Source organism: Euwallacea fornicatus, chromosome 27, assembly GCF_040115645.1.
Source record: "Euwallacea fornicatus isolate EFF26 chromosome 27, ASM4011564v1, whole genome shotgun sequence".
Lineage (NCBI taxonomy): Eukaryota > Metazoa > Arthropoda > Insecta > Coleoptera > Curculionidae > Euwallacea > Euwallacea fornicatus.
The window spans coordinates 2,081,199-2,094,928 of NC_089567.1; the positions used below are offsets into that span (position 1 = coordinate 2,081,199).

At 32.8% G+C, this 13,730-nt stretch overlaps 3 protein-coding genes across 3 annotated transcripts in view; 1 reads left to right on the forward strand and 2 right to left on the reverse strand.

Moving 5' to 3' along the window:
- gukh (GUK-holder) overlaps positions 1 to 1,312 on the reverse strand; it is a 141,029-nt gene extending 139,717 nt beyond the window's left edge. The window contains exon 1 of the mRNA XM_066297057.1: positions 767 to 1,312. Within this exon, the coding sequence (XP_066153154.1) occupies positions 767 to 1,055 (289 nt within the window). The 5' untranslated portion in view covers positions 1,056 to 1,312. The remainder of the gene's footprint in view (positions 1 to 766) is intronic.
- Positions 1,313 to 5,193: 3,881 nt separating this feature from the next.
- On the reverse strand, positions 5,194 to 6,816 carry snRNP-U1-C (small ribonucleoprotein particle U1 subunit C). The gene is made up of 3 exons (XM_066296969.1): positions 6,468 to 6,816; positions 6,240 to 6,399; positions 5,194 to 5,467 (listed from the first exon to the last, which is right to left on the reverse strand). The coding sequence occupies exons 1-3, from the start codon at positions 6,600 to 6,602 to the stop codon at positions 5,310 to 5,312; spliced, it is 453 nt and encodes a 150-aa protein (XP_066153066.1). The 5' UTR covers positions 6,603 to 6,816; the 3' UTR covers positions 5,194 to 5,309.
- An 872-nt stretch (positions 6,817 to 7,688) lies between these two features.
- Positions 7,689 to 12,632, forward strand: LOC136347203 (ras-related protein Rab-9A-like). The gene is made up of 4 exons (XM_066296961.1): positions 7,689 to 7,864; positions 9,011 to 9,253; positions 9,316 to 9,513; positions 9,566 to 12,632. Exons 2-4 carry the CDS (start codon positions 9,071 to 9,073, stop codon positions 9,839 to 9,841), a joined length of 657 nt encoding a protein of 218 aa, XP_066153058.1. The 5' UTR covers positions 7,689 to 7,864; positions 9,011 to 9,070; the 3' UTR covers positions 9,842 to 12,632.
- Positions 12,633 to 13,730: the final 1,098 nt, after the last annotated feature.

Below are 13,730 nucleotides of genomic sequence, written 5' to 3' on the forward strand. Positions count from 1 at the left end.
AAAACTTCAATCCATGTGAAAAACTGGCTTATCGGCATAAAAAATAACCACTGTACTTTTTAATGACTTTCTATTAGGATAACTAAATTGTTCATTACTGCACCTGTAGGTCTACGCTTGAATACTTTTATCCCAGGCTTTATCTCATGTGTACCTATACCATATACTGATAAGATAACATTAAATTGTAAAAACTTCAACAAGTGTTATTTTAGCACTATTTGCAAGCATAAACACATATAGGTGTGTCAATGTGAAAGGGTTATTAAGTATTAGATCCTCTATTTTTTAAAAACAAATTTAATTAATCGCCCAACAACCGGATTATTAGACTTTAACGTGGTACTGCCACCATTAATACATCCTCAGGATCTCTAACAATCCCCAATTTCAAAGGTATCCCTTCTCATATAGTCTGTACCTGTGCAGGTTTTTGTAACCATTCATGGTAGTTATTCGTTCGTATCTGATTCTCAAGGCCGCCGCTGAAGAGAAATCGAATCGAATGGTTTATGACGGTACATATTTTTATTTTCCAACTTGGAACCTGCATCCTATTCTAATGGGCGTTTAATGTTGTGGCATGTCATGGTCAATGGTTCATCGTGACGGAATATAGGCGATTTGGCAAGGAATTACGCAAAACTTTTGTTTCTGTTTATGTTTTGTTGAGTGTTTGTAGTTTAATCTACAGGATGTCATATGCAAATTCTAATTCTGATCTTCATTCAACACTAAAGGCTAAAGCAACAAACGAGATACTTACGCACAGGAACCTTCTTCGGATCAAATCGCGCGATTTTCTCCTCAACTAGCGCAATCCTGGATTTGGCATCTTCAGATCTCTTGTACACATCCCTCAACTGACCACCCAGTTCTTTGAAAATATCATCGGCCACCAATGCTATAGAAGCGAGCTGCCGAAGAGCATTGCATAGCGTCGAATTGGTGACAGCTTCCAATTCGTCGTCCGCAACTCGCAGGGTACCGTCTTCGTTGAAGAGCGTTACCCTCGACAGGTACTTGGGCTCTATGACTCTTTGTACGAAGGGCATGGTGGTGCGGCGGTGCGGTACCACAACTTTCCATCACTTTTTTAACGTTCACTCACGATGGTGATCATCTCACTAAATCCACATGCCGGGTACCACGTTTGGTTCGAGACATTTTTTTATTTGGCGAGTAAGTTCTCGTAACGGAAAACGAGATTTTACAGGCAGACCGGCCGGAGTCTCTCGTTCGCGGCACGAGTGCCGGTAAACAAGTGAAGAACGCGAAGCGGCAATGCCTGTTCCGCTTGGTAGATGTGCACTGAATTTGAGACGGCGCAGTACACACAGGTAACTACTTTAAGGTAGACAACTGCCGGCTGAATAATTTAAAAGTTTAAATGTAAATACACAATTTTTGAGAGGATTAACTGATTGTAAAGTGCATATTTTGGCCTTATTTCTAAAATAGTTGAATAACAGATTAATCATGGCAGGTATGTAGCTCATTACCTACTTAGTAAGCTAATCGACCACAATTTCATAACTCACATTGCTGTTTTATTTATGGTTACCATGGAAATGAATGTCAAATGAAATGTCATCTTTGACGTTATGAATCAACACGCGTTGTTTTTTTGTGTTTCGTATTTGAGTTATGCTTAATTTAGGTAAGTTTATTGTAATTTTATACAGATCAGCAATGGAAAAAATCATATATACAGCGTGTCCAAGATAATAATATCCAACATGGACATCTCGTAGACGGTAATACATAAAGCACACTTCTATGTTATCCATTATGCGCTGTACAAATCCCGCACTAATTCCAATATTTTATATTCATGTTTAATGTTCTATTGAGAACTGAAATTAGGCTATGAAAATTCTTTTGGATGGTGATTTGGATCATCCATACCAAATACGAAAAGTTATCGAGAATTGTCCAAGTTATTTTTACTCTATGCAACTTTTTTGATCAACAAATTAAAGAAAGTTTTAAGACCTATTATCATTTATCACCCACTACGTTTGGGTAAAATATATGTGCATTTGCGTTTTATATGTTATGCATCTTTAAATTTAAAATGATAGCATATTATACATCAAGGTTATAATGTACATCGTGATGGCCAGAACGTCAAGCCGTGAGGTCGTCTAAGGCGTGAGGGTCATAAGTAAGTACTTCATAGTGGTGGTATATACATAATGTGTCCAAGATAAGGATGCCCAGCATGGAGATCTCGTAAACAATAATAGATACAGAGTTGGTTAAGTGGTAGAAATGTTGCGCATTCAAGCAAGTGATTTCACGGTGAAATAAGATTTACAAAATTATTTTAAGTTTTCAGACAATTCGAAAAAAACGAAATTTTCGAACTTCTTTTTTATTTCTTTCGCAAATAATGGTAAAAAATAGATGTGCAAAATACGTTTATAAACTTGCTATTTGAATGCTTTCACAAAATCCATACCTTTCGGATCAAAGTGAAATATGGTCTTAAAAATCAACATCTTGCATAAGAAAAATCTTTTTAATCTCTAAGTTTCTAAAGGATAATATCCGAAAGATATTTCAATAAAGCTAATTGCTCTTATTAGGAAGGAAAAATCCATTTATTGTTAATAGAAATGAAACATATGTAGTTCAATCCCAACAAAAGTTTTTTTATTGAAATTTTATGATACAATTTGACAATACATATCAAATGTATATGGAGGACTTATAATCTGTATCTAAAACAACATAAAAATCATAGCATTTCATAACTTTCCAAGTCCTAGAAAAGATTAAATATACTACATAACCGTCAAGATAAATTGTTTAAAGATTATTCCTAGGTATTTTGCGCCCCAAAGTGCAATCATTCAAAATTCATGAATTTAAAACTATTAATGAAAAGTCTAAACGCAGTACACAGAACATATGGCTGTAACAATAACAACTAAGTTAAACTTTCTACGAAGTTCTAATAAGAAATATTACATTTATTGAGCAATTTACAACGAACAAGATTCTATAGAAAACCCTTTAGATATTGTTTCGGGAAGTTCTAGAATGGCTCTCAAATATATCTAAAAAATCATTATGACAGTACCGGCGCCCTTCTTACACTACTGACATTTGTTTGCGTACTACCAAGTTGTGAATTATAATAAAGCTGACTGGTAGTATTTTCAGGATCTGACTAGGACTAAGTCGAAAAACTTAAATAGAAATGCTTCATTTAATTATCATATTGAGGATATAAATAATGCAAAAGAAAAAGGTATTCTCAAAAAATGTCTAAAACATATGGAACGAAATATCGTCAATTTTTGGTTGGATAAAATTTTTTACTAAATAACTAATCTTTCTTCTTCTGAAATTAAAAATAAACTGTTTCAAAAAAGTTGTAGATATCATGATATTTTGGATATTACTTAGAGCTAGCAATAGTTGTTTTTTGTTCTCAAAAAAAAAGTAAAAAATGATTGATGATATTTTTTAATTTATTTAAGAAAATTAAAAAAAAAGTATGCTTGCAAAATCGAAAATAACATAAAAACTATATCTCGAAAATTCAACATGTCATATGTTCTTCCCTATCGTGTCGAACTGTTTCACACAGTATTGTCATACTTTCAATGAGGTGGTTTATCTTATCTTGTAAATTTTCTAATAACGTGGAAGAAGTTTTCGAAGCTGTGGCATTATTTGGGGGCGTGGTTGATATTCTTCAATACTTCTTTGTACCATGTCCTACACAAGTTCAATGGGGTTAAAGTCAGGCGATCTTGACGGAAAGGATAAATGTTAGGTACCTATATTTTCAATCATGTGTATAACGATTGTTACACGATGAGGTCTTTCATTACGATTAAAAAATCGGAAATTTTCTTCTATAGCAGTTTGAAAATTTGGTAGAAAGTTGTTCATGATGTCCTCTTCGTAGATTGGTCCATTCATGTTCGTTTCACCAACCTACACTCACTTTTCCGACCACAGCAAATTCCGTTCCGAACCACTATTGGGCTCTCCTTAAAAGGATGTACTTCTTGTATAGTTCTTAAGTTTCTGTGTACTGCAGACTTTGCCCATACACAAACACGCCAACTATTAGAAAAATGGTCAAATGTGGACTCATCCGTGAAAAATACAGAATACCACTCTTCACCCCGATTAACCTAAACTAATGGGCAACATCCTGCTGTTTTGGTCCAGACTGCAGTGTACCTATGGCCGTTTTGTTCTCTTGAACTTATCTTACTCCGAACCATTATAAAAATGTTTGAACACCTTTGTACAACCAAGTAGAGTAACATGAACCATCCAAATCGCATTACATCCGACATCAATGTTTTGATTAGATTTAAAGAAAAAATTAAAAATAATAATAAACCAATTTTTAATCTATATTATTTGCTATCGCTTTAAGATTTATACGACAAAAATTTATTTACTAGCATGTTATTTGTTATTTATTGAGATTTGATTATAATTGTATCTTTTATGGAGTACTTTATATTGTTACATAGCTATAACAACCTTTGACAGAGAGAAATTTTCGGATGAATACAGAATATATAACATATGTAAGCGCCTTACGTTAACTCAACAGGAATCCGATTTGATTGTATATATTTTAAAACCATTGGAAATAATTGTAAAAAAATAGATCTGAATGGTGTTGGAAAATAAATTAGTCTTTATATGCTTTCAAACTGCTTTAAAAAAGGGACAATATATAACTACCATATACGAATTATGTGAGAAAATATGTCATCTTAGTGTTATATTAGATCTTATAGTTATATACGCAAAAAGAAATATAATAGTAATAGTGGAAAATTATTGGGACAAATGATTTTCAATTAGAGAATCTACAAAGATATCGTCGTCGCATATTTCTAACACATTTAAATTTACACCGAAAATTTAGTTAAATCTTTTTACAATAATACTAATATAAGACAGATAGAGCATTGAGATGATTTTGTTGACATGTTATTTTCAATAAAACATACTTCTAATTTTTCTTGTGACAGTTCTTATTTGTAAGATATAACATAAACTTGCTTTTTTTAATGAGAAGTATATTAAGCTATGGATTGTTTAAAAACTTTGTAGTTCTGCTAGTTTTTAAGATCCCTTCACTAAGAATTGAAAAAAACTCACCCTGTATTTATACTTAACTCTATGTCAAATACAAAATTAAAACGATTTTCTCTTTTTCAATAATTATTTATTATTATGTCTCAAATTTACATAGGTATTAATTAGTCAGAAACGTACTACCAAATACAAAAACTTAAAAGATATTCCACACACTGCTAGTACTATTTGGAAGTTGCCATAGGCGGCCGTACTTGCGGCAAAGGGGCCATAGGACCCATGGGCATCATTCCCATCATTGGCGGCCTCATACCCATCATTGGAGGCATAGGTCCATGGGGACCCATTACCATCGGCGGCATTGGTCCTCCGGGACCCATAGCTAAAAGTTTAAATAATTGAACATCCATTGATAAGAAATTCCTTAAAAAAGTTTCATAAATCAAAACAAGAGAATGCAGGCCATTCAGGGTATCCCAAACAAAGTTAAAATTAGTAAGTGTACTGTATTATGTTGTATGTTAAATTGCCACTGTTGACAAAAAGTGAGCTAGAAAATGGCATTGGATAGAACAAAATCTAAGCAGTTAAGATAAGAATGTTGAACATGAGGATAGATCTTATAAATAGTAATAAATACACACTTGATAAAATGGGAGAAAGGTAAGCATTTAAGGGAGTAGTTTTAGGGTGAAAACAAATCTACAAAATTATATTTGGCTTTTCAATAATTCAAAAAGAAATTGAAACTTTTGAATTTTTTTTGCTTGAGTTATATTAAAAAAAAAACTAAAACCACTTTTCTGTCTCCCTAGCACAGTAAAGCAAATTGTGTTTAGAGAAAATTACATGATTTCTTTTAGAGTATCTTCAAAATGCTTCATAATATGTAGTACCCAAAGGGTATCAAGCTCATAAAGTGGTTGCATGTAATATATAATGAAAGAAGGTACTGTATATCACTCAATAATCAATTTAGATGGGACACTAAACAGATCAAATGTGGGAGTAAATGATAGCACCCCTTTCTAAATTTAGCACATTTTGTTCTCTCAAACTTTTGAAGCTTTTTGTATATCTCTGTAAGTACCCTTATGAGAATGACATACTATCTCAGAAACTACATATAGCAAAACCCATATACAATCACATACTTGGAGGCATCATGCCAGGTCCTGGTGGACCCCCTGGTCTCTGTGCTAAGAGTTGGGTAGGGGGTGGAATTGCCACACCTTTGCCAGGGGTGGCAAATGGATTGCTGGCAATTTTTCCTGCTTTGAATGCTGCAGTCGTAGCATCTATCAAATGTTGGGCCTGAAATTTCCAGTTTACTTTGTTAGCAAAACCCAAGGAGTTAATTCTGACGTTTCTGGCTGACTTACCTGTTCTTCCATCCACTTCTGATAGTAAAATTTAACATTATCTTTGTGCTTGCGTCCAGTACAGTGCGTCTTCCGCACACTGGGTGAGTCGTGAGTTAAATACGTATCACAATAATCACAGTAGTACTTGGGCATGTTGGATGCTTTTACCTAAAATCTTTGGATTAAATGGTAAAAGAAAAACTTAAATCAGCCCCAAAATGTTTTAGAATATATGGCGTTTTATATTGTTAATAATATTTTATTTAATTATTTAAGTTAATTAAAGTACAATCATAAGTTTTTAAAGTGAAAAACATTAAATCGAAGTCAAAACCAATAACAAACATGTACGACGTAAACAGCAAAAAGCGTTTTCCATTCGCTTGTCATTCTGCGACCATGTGAAAGAAATCGGTTATCCAATGAAATTAGCCAATTGAATTTTTTGACCAATCACCGTCGTCGAAAATTTTATTACCGCTCGTCCTCACACGTTCCTGTACGATCAGGGCTAGGAGATATTAGCTTATGAAATGACATTCACTAATGCCGATCAACCACTTCGAACGATCAGTGTGCTCGTTTGTTGTGCTTCCGAGCACTCCATGTTCCGTAGTAACTCGCTTTGAATTGAACTGAAAATTGGTAAAACTACGCAGCATGATATTTGCTTCTCAAACGAAATAAGCAAAATATGCAATCAAAATTTGAAGTAAATTCGCAAGCAATACTATAGAAAATTTAAATTAGAATTTAAATTTTTGATAATTAAAACATATCATCTTAAGTAAATTCTATTAAATTTCAAATCTTTTCTGGTTTGTTTCCTTCCTCATCATTATTTTCAAAGACCAGATTTGTCCGAGCTTTAGTACATGTCAAGAAAGCTCATTAGAATCATTATTAGTATTTAATTTTTATGTTCCACCAGAGCTTATGGGACAATTCTGTAATATCCGATTTAACTTTACTGCTGCAAATCACTGTAACTTTCATGTCTTTAATTCAAAGTTTCAGCTATATATAATTAATTTTGATTGTAACTAGTCACAGAGTTCAAGTAATAACTTTAATATAACACTTTTAATATCGAAACTGATGCAAAGCGTTCATTAAATGAATATCTGGTCCAATAGTTCAATTTACAGTTCTGTTTGCTCCACGGAGTGAATATCTCAACAAGAACAGTGTATAGGGGTTTACGGAAAGACAAATCTAAATCAGCTGACAAGGACAGTTCGTTATGTTTGAGTTTATTGTTTGATTTTTCAGTAATAATGGACTAGAGTATGTATTGAATTGGTTGATTCGATTTTTATTCTACTTCAGATATTTCTAAAATATTACGTTAATACGGTTTTTTTAATCAAAATAACGTAGTGTCCAATTATACATCTGTCACAGGATGCAGATAGGTAAAGTACTATATAGCAGTTTCAAAATAAAATATTAAATTGAGCCTTGAAGGACAGTACCCATTGTTTAAGCAATTATTAGATCCTAATTATCCTTAACATATAATCACATATTTTTATTTTCAATGATGAATCATCTAGTTTTAGTAATATTTTACTTCCAGAGAACTAAAAACATAAGGCTCTGTTTAATTTTAGAATAAGGAAAGGAACAGTTAATTAAGTTCATTAATCATAACTTAAGCTTAGTTCTGCTAGACTTGACGCTCATAAATAAACAAAATCATTTTGCTAGGTAGATAGGCAAATTAACAGCTCAACCTTTTAAAATGAATGTGAATTGGACTTCAAAAAATTATAATCTAACAATAAAATGGTTTATGGTGAAATTTTAAACAAAGATTTAAAGAAACTTCCAGTTACATTTTAAGTATCAACCTATTCTATGTGAAGATATATTGAAGTAATATATTTCACAAAAAGTGTTACAGGTCAATTTCCCTTGGTCATTGTATCCACCAAGTGTTATGATTTTATATGTAAAATATTTTTAGAGCTAATTTTTTTTATTAAAAAACGGATTGGAATTCTAATATACTGACATTATATAATATTAAACAGGGCAACTGGGAGACCCTGACCATTTAAGGTTAACCAGGGTACCATGATTGTCAAGGTCTAATCAGTGTATCTTAGTGTCCAGGTCCCACAGAGTTCTCTGAATTTTTCAAGATATTACAGATTTAAACCAAACTTTCAACTTTGAATGGTTGCAATAACATCAAAATGGGATAAAAGCTCTTATGAACATCGGTACTTTCTTTAAACTAAATTACCAGATTTTGGAAAAGAAACAAAGATGAACTTTTTAACAAGATAATATACAACCTGGTTCCACAGGGAAGGACACCGAAAACTTAATCTAAAACTGAAAAAATCACAAATGTACACAGTGCACAAGCATCGCTTACCTTGCATTCCTAAAAATTTTTCAAAAAGTTTAGATAATTTTCCTTGCAACAATTAAGTTACGTTTCAAACATTTTGCCTAATTATTACCCTATTACTGTGTATCTTATATAGTAGCAACATTTATGTATTTTATGTAGAAAAAATACTATTGTTTATGTATCACTCTTTTTTTAGATATTCCCTCCTTAATACCATTTACCATAACCTATTAAAACTCCAAACAAACCAAGAACTATGAGATCTGCAAACAAGAATCCTTTACTGAAAGTGGTGATATTAGGAGATGGTGGGGTGGGTAAAAGCTGCCTCATGAATCGTTTTGTTTCCAATCAATTCGACGACCATTCATTTCATACAATTGGTGTAGAGTTTTTAAATAAAGACTTAGAGATTGACAGACAAACTTACACCTTACAAGTATGGGCTTCAGTAAAATTCAAATTTCCACAATATCCTATATTAATCAAGTAATGTTTCAGATTTGGGATACTGCTGGCCAGGAACGGTTTAAGACGCTTAGGACACCATTCTATCGCGGTAGCGATATTTGTATGTTAACCTATGCCATTGACGATAAGACAAGTTTTAAGAATTTAGAAGTTTGGAGAAAAGAATTTGCTTATTATGCCGATCTGAAGGAAACCAGTCAAATTCCTTTCATTGTAGTAGGAAATAAGGTAAAAGGTTCTCCATAGGACTAAAACAAAAAACAAGGAAAAACAATTTTAGTCTGATATTTCTATGGAACAAAGAGAGGTATCTCAATTAGAAATGGAAACTTGGTGCAATGAAAACAGTATAACGTCCTGTATAGAAACGTCGGCAAAAAATGCTAGCAACGTTCAAGAAGCATTTAAAATGGCTGTGCAACATTGGTTAAGGTTGGAATCACGGGCAGACAATAATGAAACTATTCTTAATGACACAGTTGATTTGTCAAAGAAGCAAGGAGAGAGTCGTATGTCTTGCTGTGTTGGAAGCGGGGATGAAACCATCAGTAATTAACATTATATGGCTTTGCTAGGGCAGGTAAACGTGTATTTATGTAGGTACCGGGATTTCTCAATCAAACACTAAACCCTTTTTTTAAATACTCCCTATATAAATTAGAACATTAAAAATGGCCTGATCTTATAGTTTTAGACATAGAATACGATCTAAAACAAAAAAGCTACTATACACAGTTATTCACGCTATACGGCACGGAATATTGTGGTCAAAATACGAAGCTTCCAAAAAGTTTTACTTTTGGGTTCTATAAGGGTCTATTATAGGTCCTTTTTTAAATTATTTTTATGTTACACACGGTATTCCTAATGTCCTACAATCATTAAAGTTATGTTTCTTTACTTTTTGTTATTTTTTTAAATTTTATCAAAATTTAACGGAATTTTCATGATTTAAATATTTAAGAAGTGTTTAAGTTACTTAAGGATAATTTACAGTAATGTTTCTTTTCGACGCAAATTACGTTTATACAGTATTGTGCAAAAAGATAGCAACTTTTATAATTTTTAGCCATCATTTAAGGACATGAATTTAGAACAAAATTAATATACTTAATAGGAAATATCTATGCTTATTTTGAATATTTGACATAGAAACTTCCCATCAAAATTATAATATTGACGAAAACTGACAATTTTTCAAAGGGTTGTGCAAAAAGATAGCAACTATTTTGATAATGTAATATATTATTTAATAGAGATGTTATAATCAATTATTAGTGTAATAGCCCTTTTGTTTTATTACTGCTGCACATTTTTTCAGCATAGATTGAATTAATTTCTTGATGTAGTCTCCATCCAATTCGTTCCAAGCAGTCTCGATTGCGACAAACAAATAATTGGTATTACTGTAATTTTGAGTTCGAATTTTACTGTTAACGTAGTGCCATAGGTTCTCAATTGGATTTAAATCCGGGGATTGAGACGGCCAAATCATTACAATAATATTTTCTTTTTAAATCCATTCTTTGACAAACCTAGACGCATGCTTCAGATCGTTATCATGTTCAAAGTTTGCTGTTAATAGCATAAGTTCGTTCATGTAAGGCACTAAATGTGTTTGGAGAATGTCCTTGTATATGAAACAATCCTTTATTCCACTGATTCTAACAATAGGACCCATTCCAAATGAAGAGAAACAGCCCCATACTATGACGTTTCCTCCTCCATGTTTAATAGTACGGCAAACATATCTTTTGTCCAGTCTTTTTCCAGTAGGTCTTCTTACGTGAACTATCCCATAACTATTAAATAAATTGTATTTGGATTCATAGCTGAAAACCACTTTTTCCTAATCATCTATTGACCAATTACAATAATCTTGTGCAAATCGATATCGGGCCTTTACATTTTTTTTGGACAGCAATGGTTTCTTCGCAGAACGACGTGCTGGTGAAGCAGCATCTAGTAACCTGCTTCTCACCGTACTTGAGCTAACACTTGTCGCACCCGTTTCTTCTCACTTGGCCAAAATTTGAGAAGATGATAAAAACGGATTTGCTTTGGAGATTCGTAGTAGTAATCTGTTCGTTCTGGGAGTAATTTTTCTGAGTCTTCCTGGTATGGATTCTGGACTAGCTTCACCAGAAATTCTAAACTTTTTAATTATTCAGCTAACAATAGACTTATGAAGTTTTAAACTTGTTGCAATTTCACTTTGCTTTGCGCCGTCTTGAAACTGCTTTATCACTAATTTTCTAACTTCCGGAGATATAGTTTTGACTCGAACCATTTTGAATGTACTAAATATTAATATATTCTTGGTTCACCAAGCAATAGAACCGAATAAAATGAAGAAAATAACATATCTAGTAGTTGCTATTTTATGCACAAATAGATTTAAAAAAATAAAATATTTTAGATTCAGTTCGTCCTTTTTTTGAAATGAGCATATATTAGCAATTGTAAGTAAACAATATTTATAAATAAATAAAATAAAAATAGATATCCACAAAAAAAACATCATTGCCATCATATTATTAAAAGTTGCTATCTTTTTGCACAATACTGTATATCTAAAATACCTATTAAATATTTAAAACATGAAAATTACGTTAAATATTGATAAAATTAAAATTATTTAAAAAACCTTAAGTTTTAGATGTTTAAACCTTATTAAAACAGACAGTTTTGATCAGAGAATTAAAAATCCAATAATATGCAGGAGGTTTCATTAAAAAAAAACGTAACTTCAACATTTTTAAGACTTATGGAACACGTATGGTATAAAACTAATTTTAGAAAGTGGCTATAATAAACCCCCATATAGCTCAAAAGTAAAACTTTTTGAAAGGCGCCTTTTTGTTTGGCCACAATATTGGGTGCAGGATAGCGTGAATAATCTTGTATAAAATTTCAATTTTTTTACTAGAACATCCTGTTTTTTCTGTTATTTCAATGGAAGTTTATATTCTGACTTCTTTGTTCTATGTTCAATTTGTTTTTTAACAATATTTATAAGATATACATATGTCTAAAAGTATACCAAATACAAGAATATAAAAAAAAATTGCGTCGGCTTTATAACTGCTATCCGCTTTAAATGTGATTCGAACATGATCTCTTCACTACAAATATATCCCTTATTTCAACCACAATGTGATGTTAATTTGATGATAAACAATAATTAAAACAATTTTTAGTGCAACTATTGTAAGCATTTTGTGATGATTCCATATCAAAAACATATTTAAGTACATTTTGTAATGACGTTGTAATAGTGTACAAAGTGATATTTGTAAGTGTCCTATTAAAAGTCTTAAAGAATAAAAAGGTAATGTTAGATTGAACACTTGTGCTGGTTGAAAAATCAACTATGTTAAGATGCTAAGATCAAAAGATAAACTATGGACACTATGGAATAAAGTGTGCAAACGGGCAGTCATTATAAATATATTCAAAGCTCATGTCTCCAATAAACAATTTGCAAGCAATTTCCAAACCGCTGCAATAGTTATCAAACTAAATGAGCTTTTTAGCAATTGGCTCAAAAAAAGATAGATTAGTTAGCGAATTCTTGAAATCTTTGAACATGTAAGAATTTCTTTTCCGAAAGCCTATTAAAGGGTTTTTCAATTGAGATGGATCGATGATGTTGCTTTGGCGGCGTCTGTCTAACCTGTTATTTATTATTTAATGATTGATACCAAATCACCATGACAAGTTACACAATTGAGCAACACGTCCAAATGATAAAACTTTATTATCAAAATGAGTGTTCGTTAGTTCAAACGTTGCGCTCATTTTACGGCAGTCGCGGTGGTCTTTCAAAGTTGACTCCAATATTTAGTAACTAAATTCGAGACGGGCGGTTCTGTAAACAGACAACCAATACTCAAACGTCAAAGGAACGCCAGATCGGTTGAGAATATCGCTGCTGTCCATGAAAGTGTGCAGGAGAATCCGAACCAGTCGTTTCCTCTCATACAAGGCTACCCGTTGGACGTGTACAAAATCCAACTCACCCAGGAGCTCAAAGTTTATTACCGTAGACAAAGCCGTTTTTTCGCTGACAAGGCTTTGGTGTGTTTGAGAGAGGACCCCAATTTTAGCCGAAAAATCATTTTTACGGATAAGGCGCATTTTTGGATGAATGGCTATACAAATAAGCTTGTCGTATATGGGACGACGCTAACCCACACAAGATTCGCCAGGGTTCACAAGGTATCAATCATCCACAAAAAGTACCTGTTTGGTGTGAATTTTAGATCGGCGACATCATTGGCGCGTACTCTTTCGAAAGCGACGTTAGTGAGAATATCACCTTCAACGGTGGAGAAGAAAAAAAGATGACAACCGACTCCTTTTGGTCCAAATTGTACGATATGGAGGTGGACGACATGTGGTTCCAGCAAGGCGACGCTACGAGTCACCCAGCAGACACCACG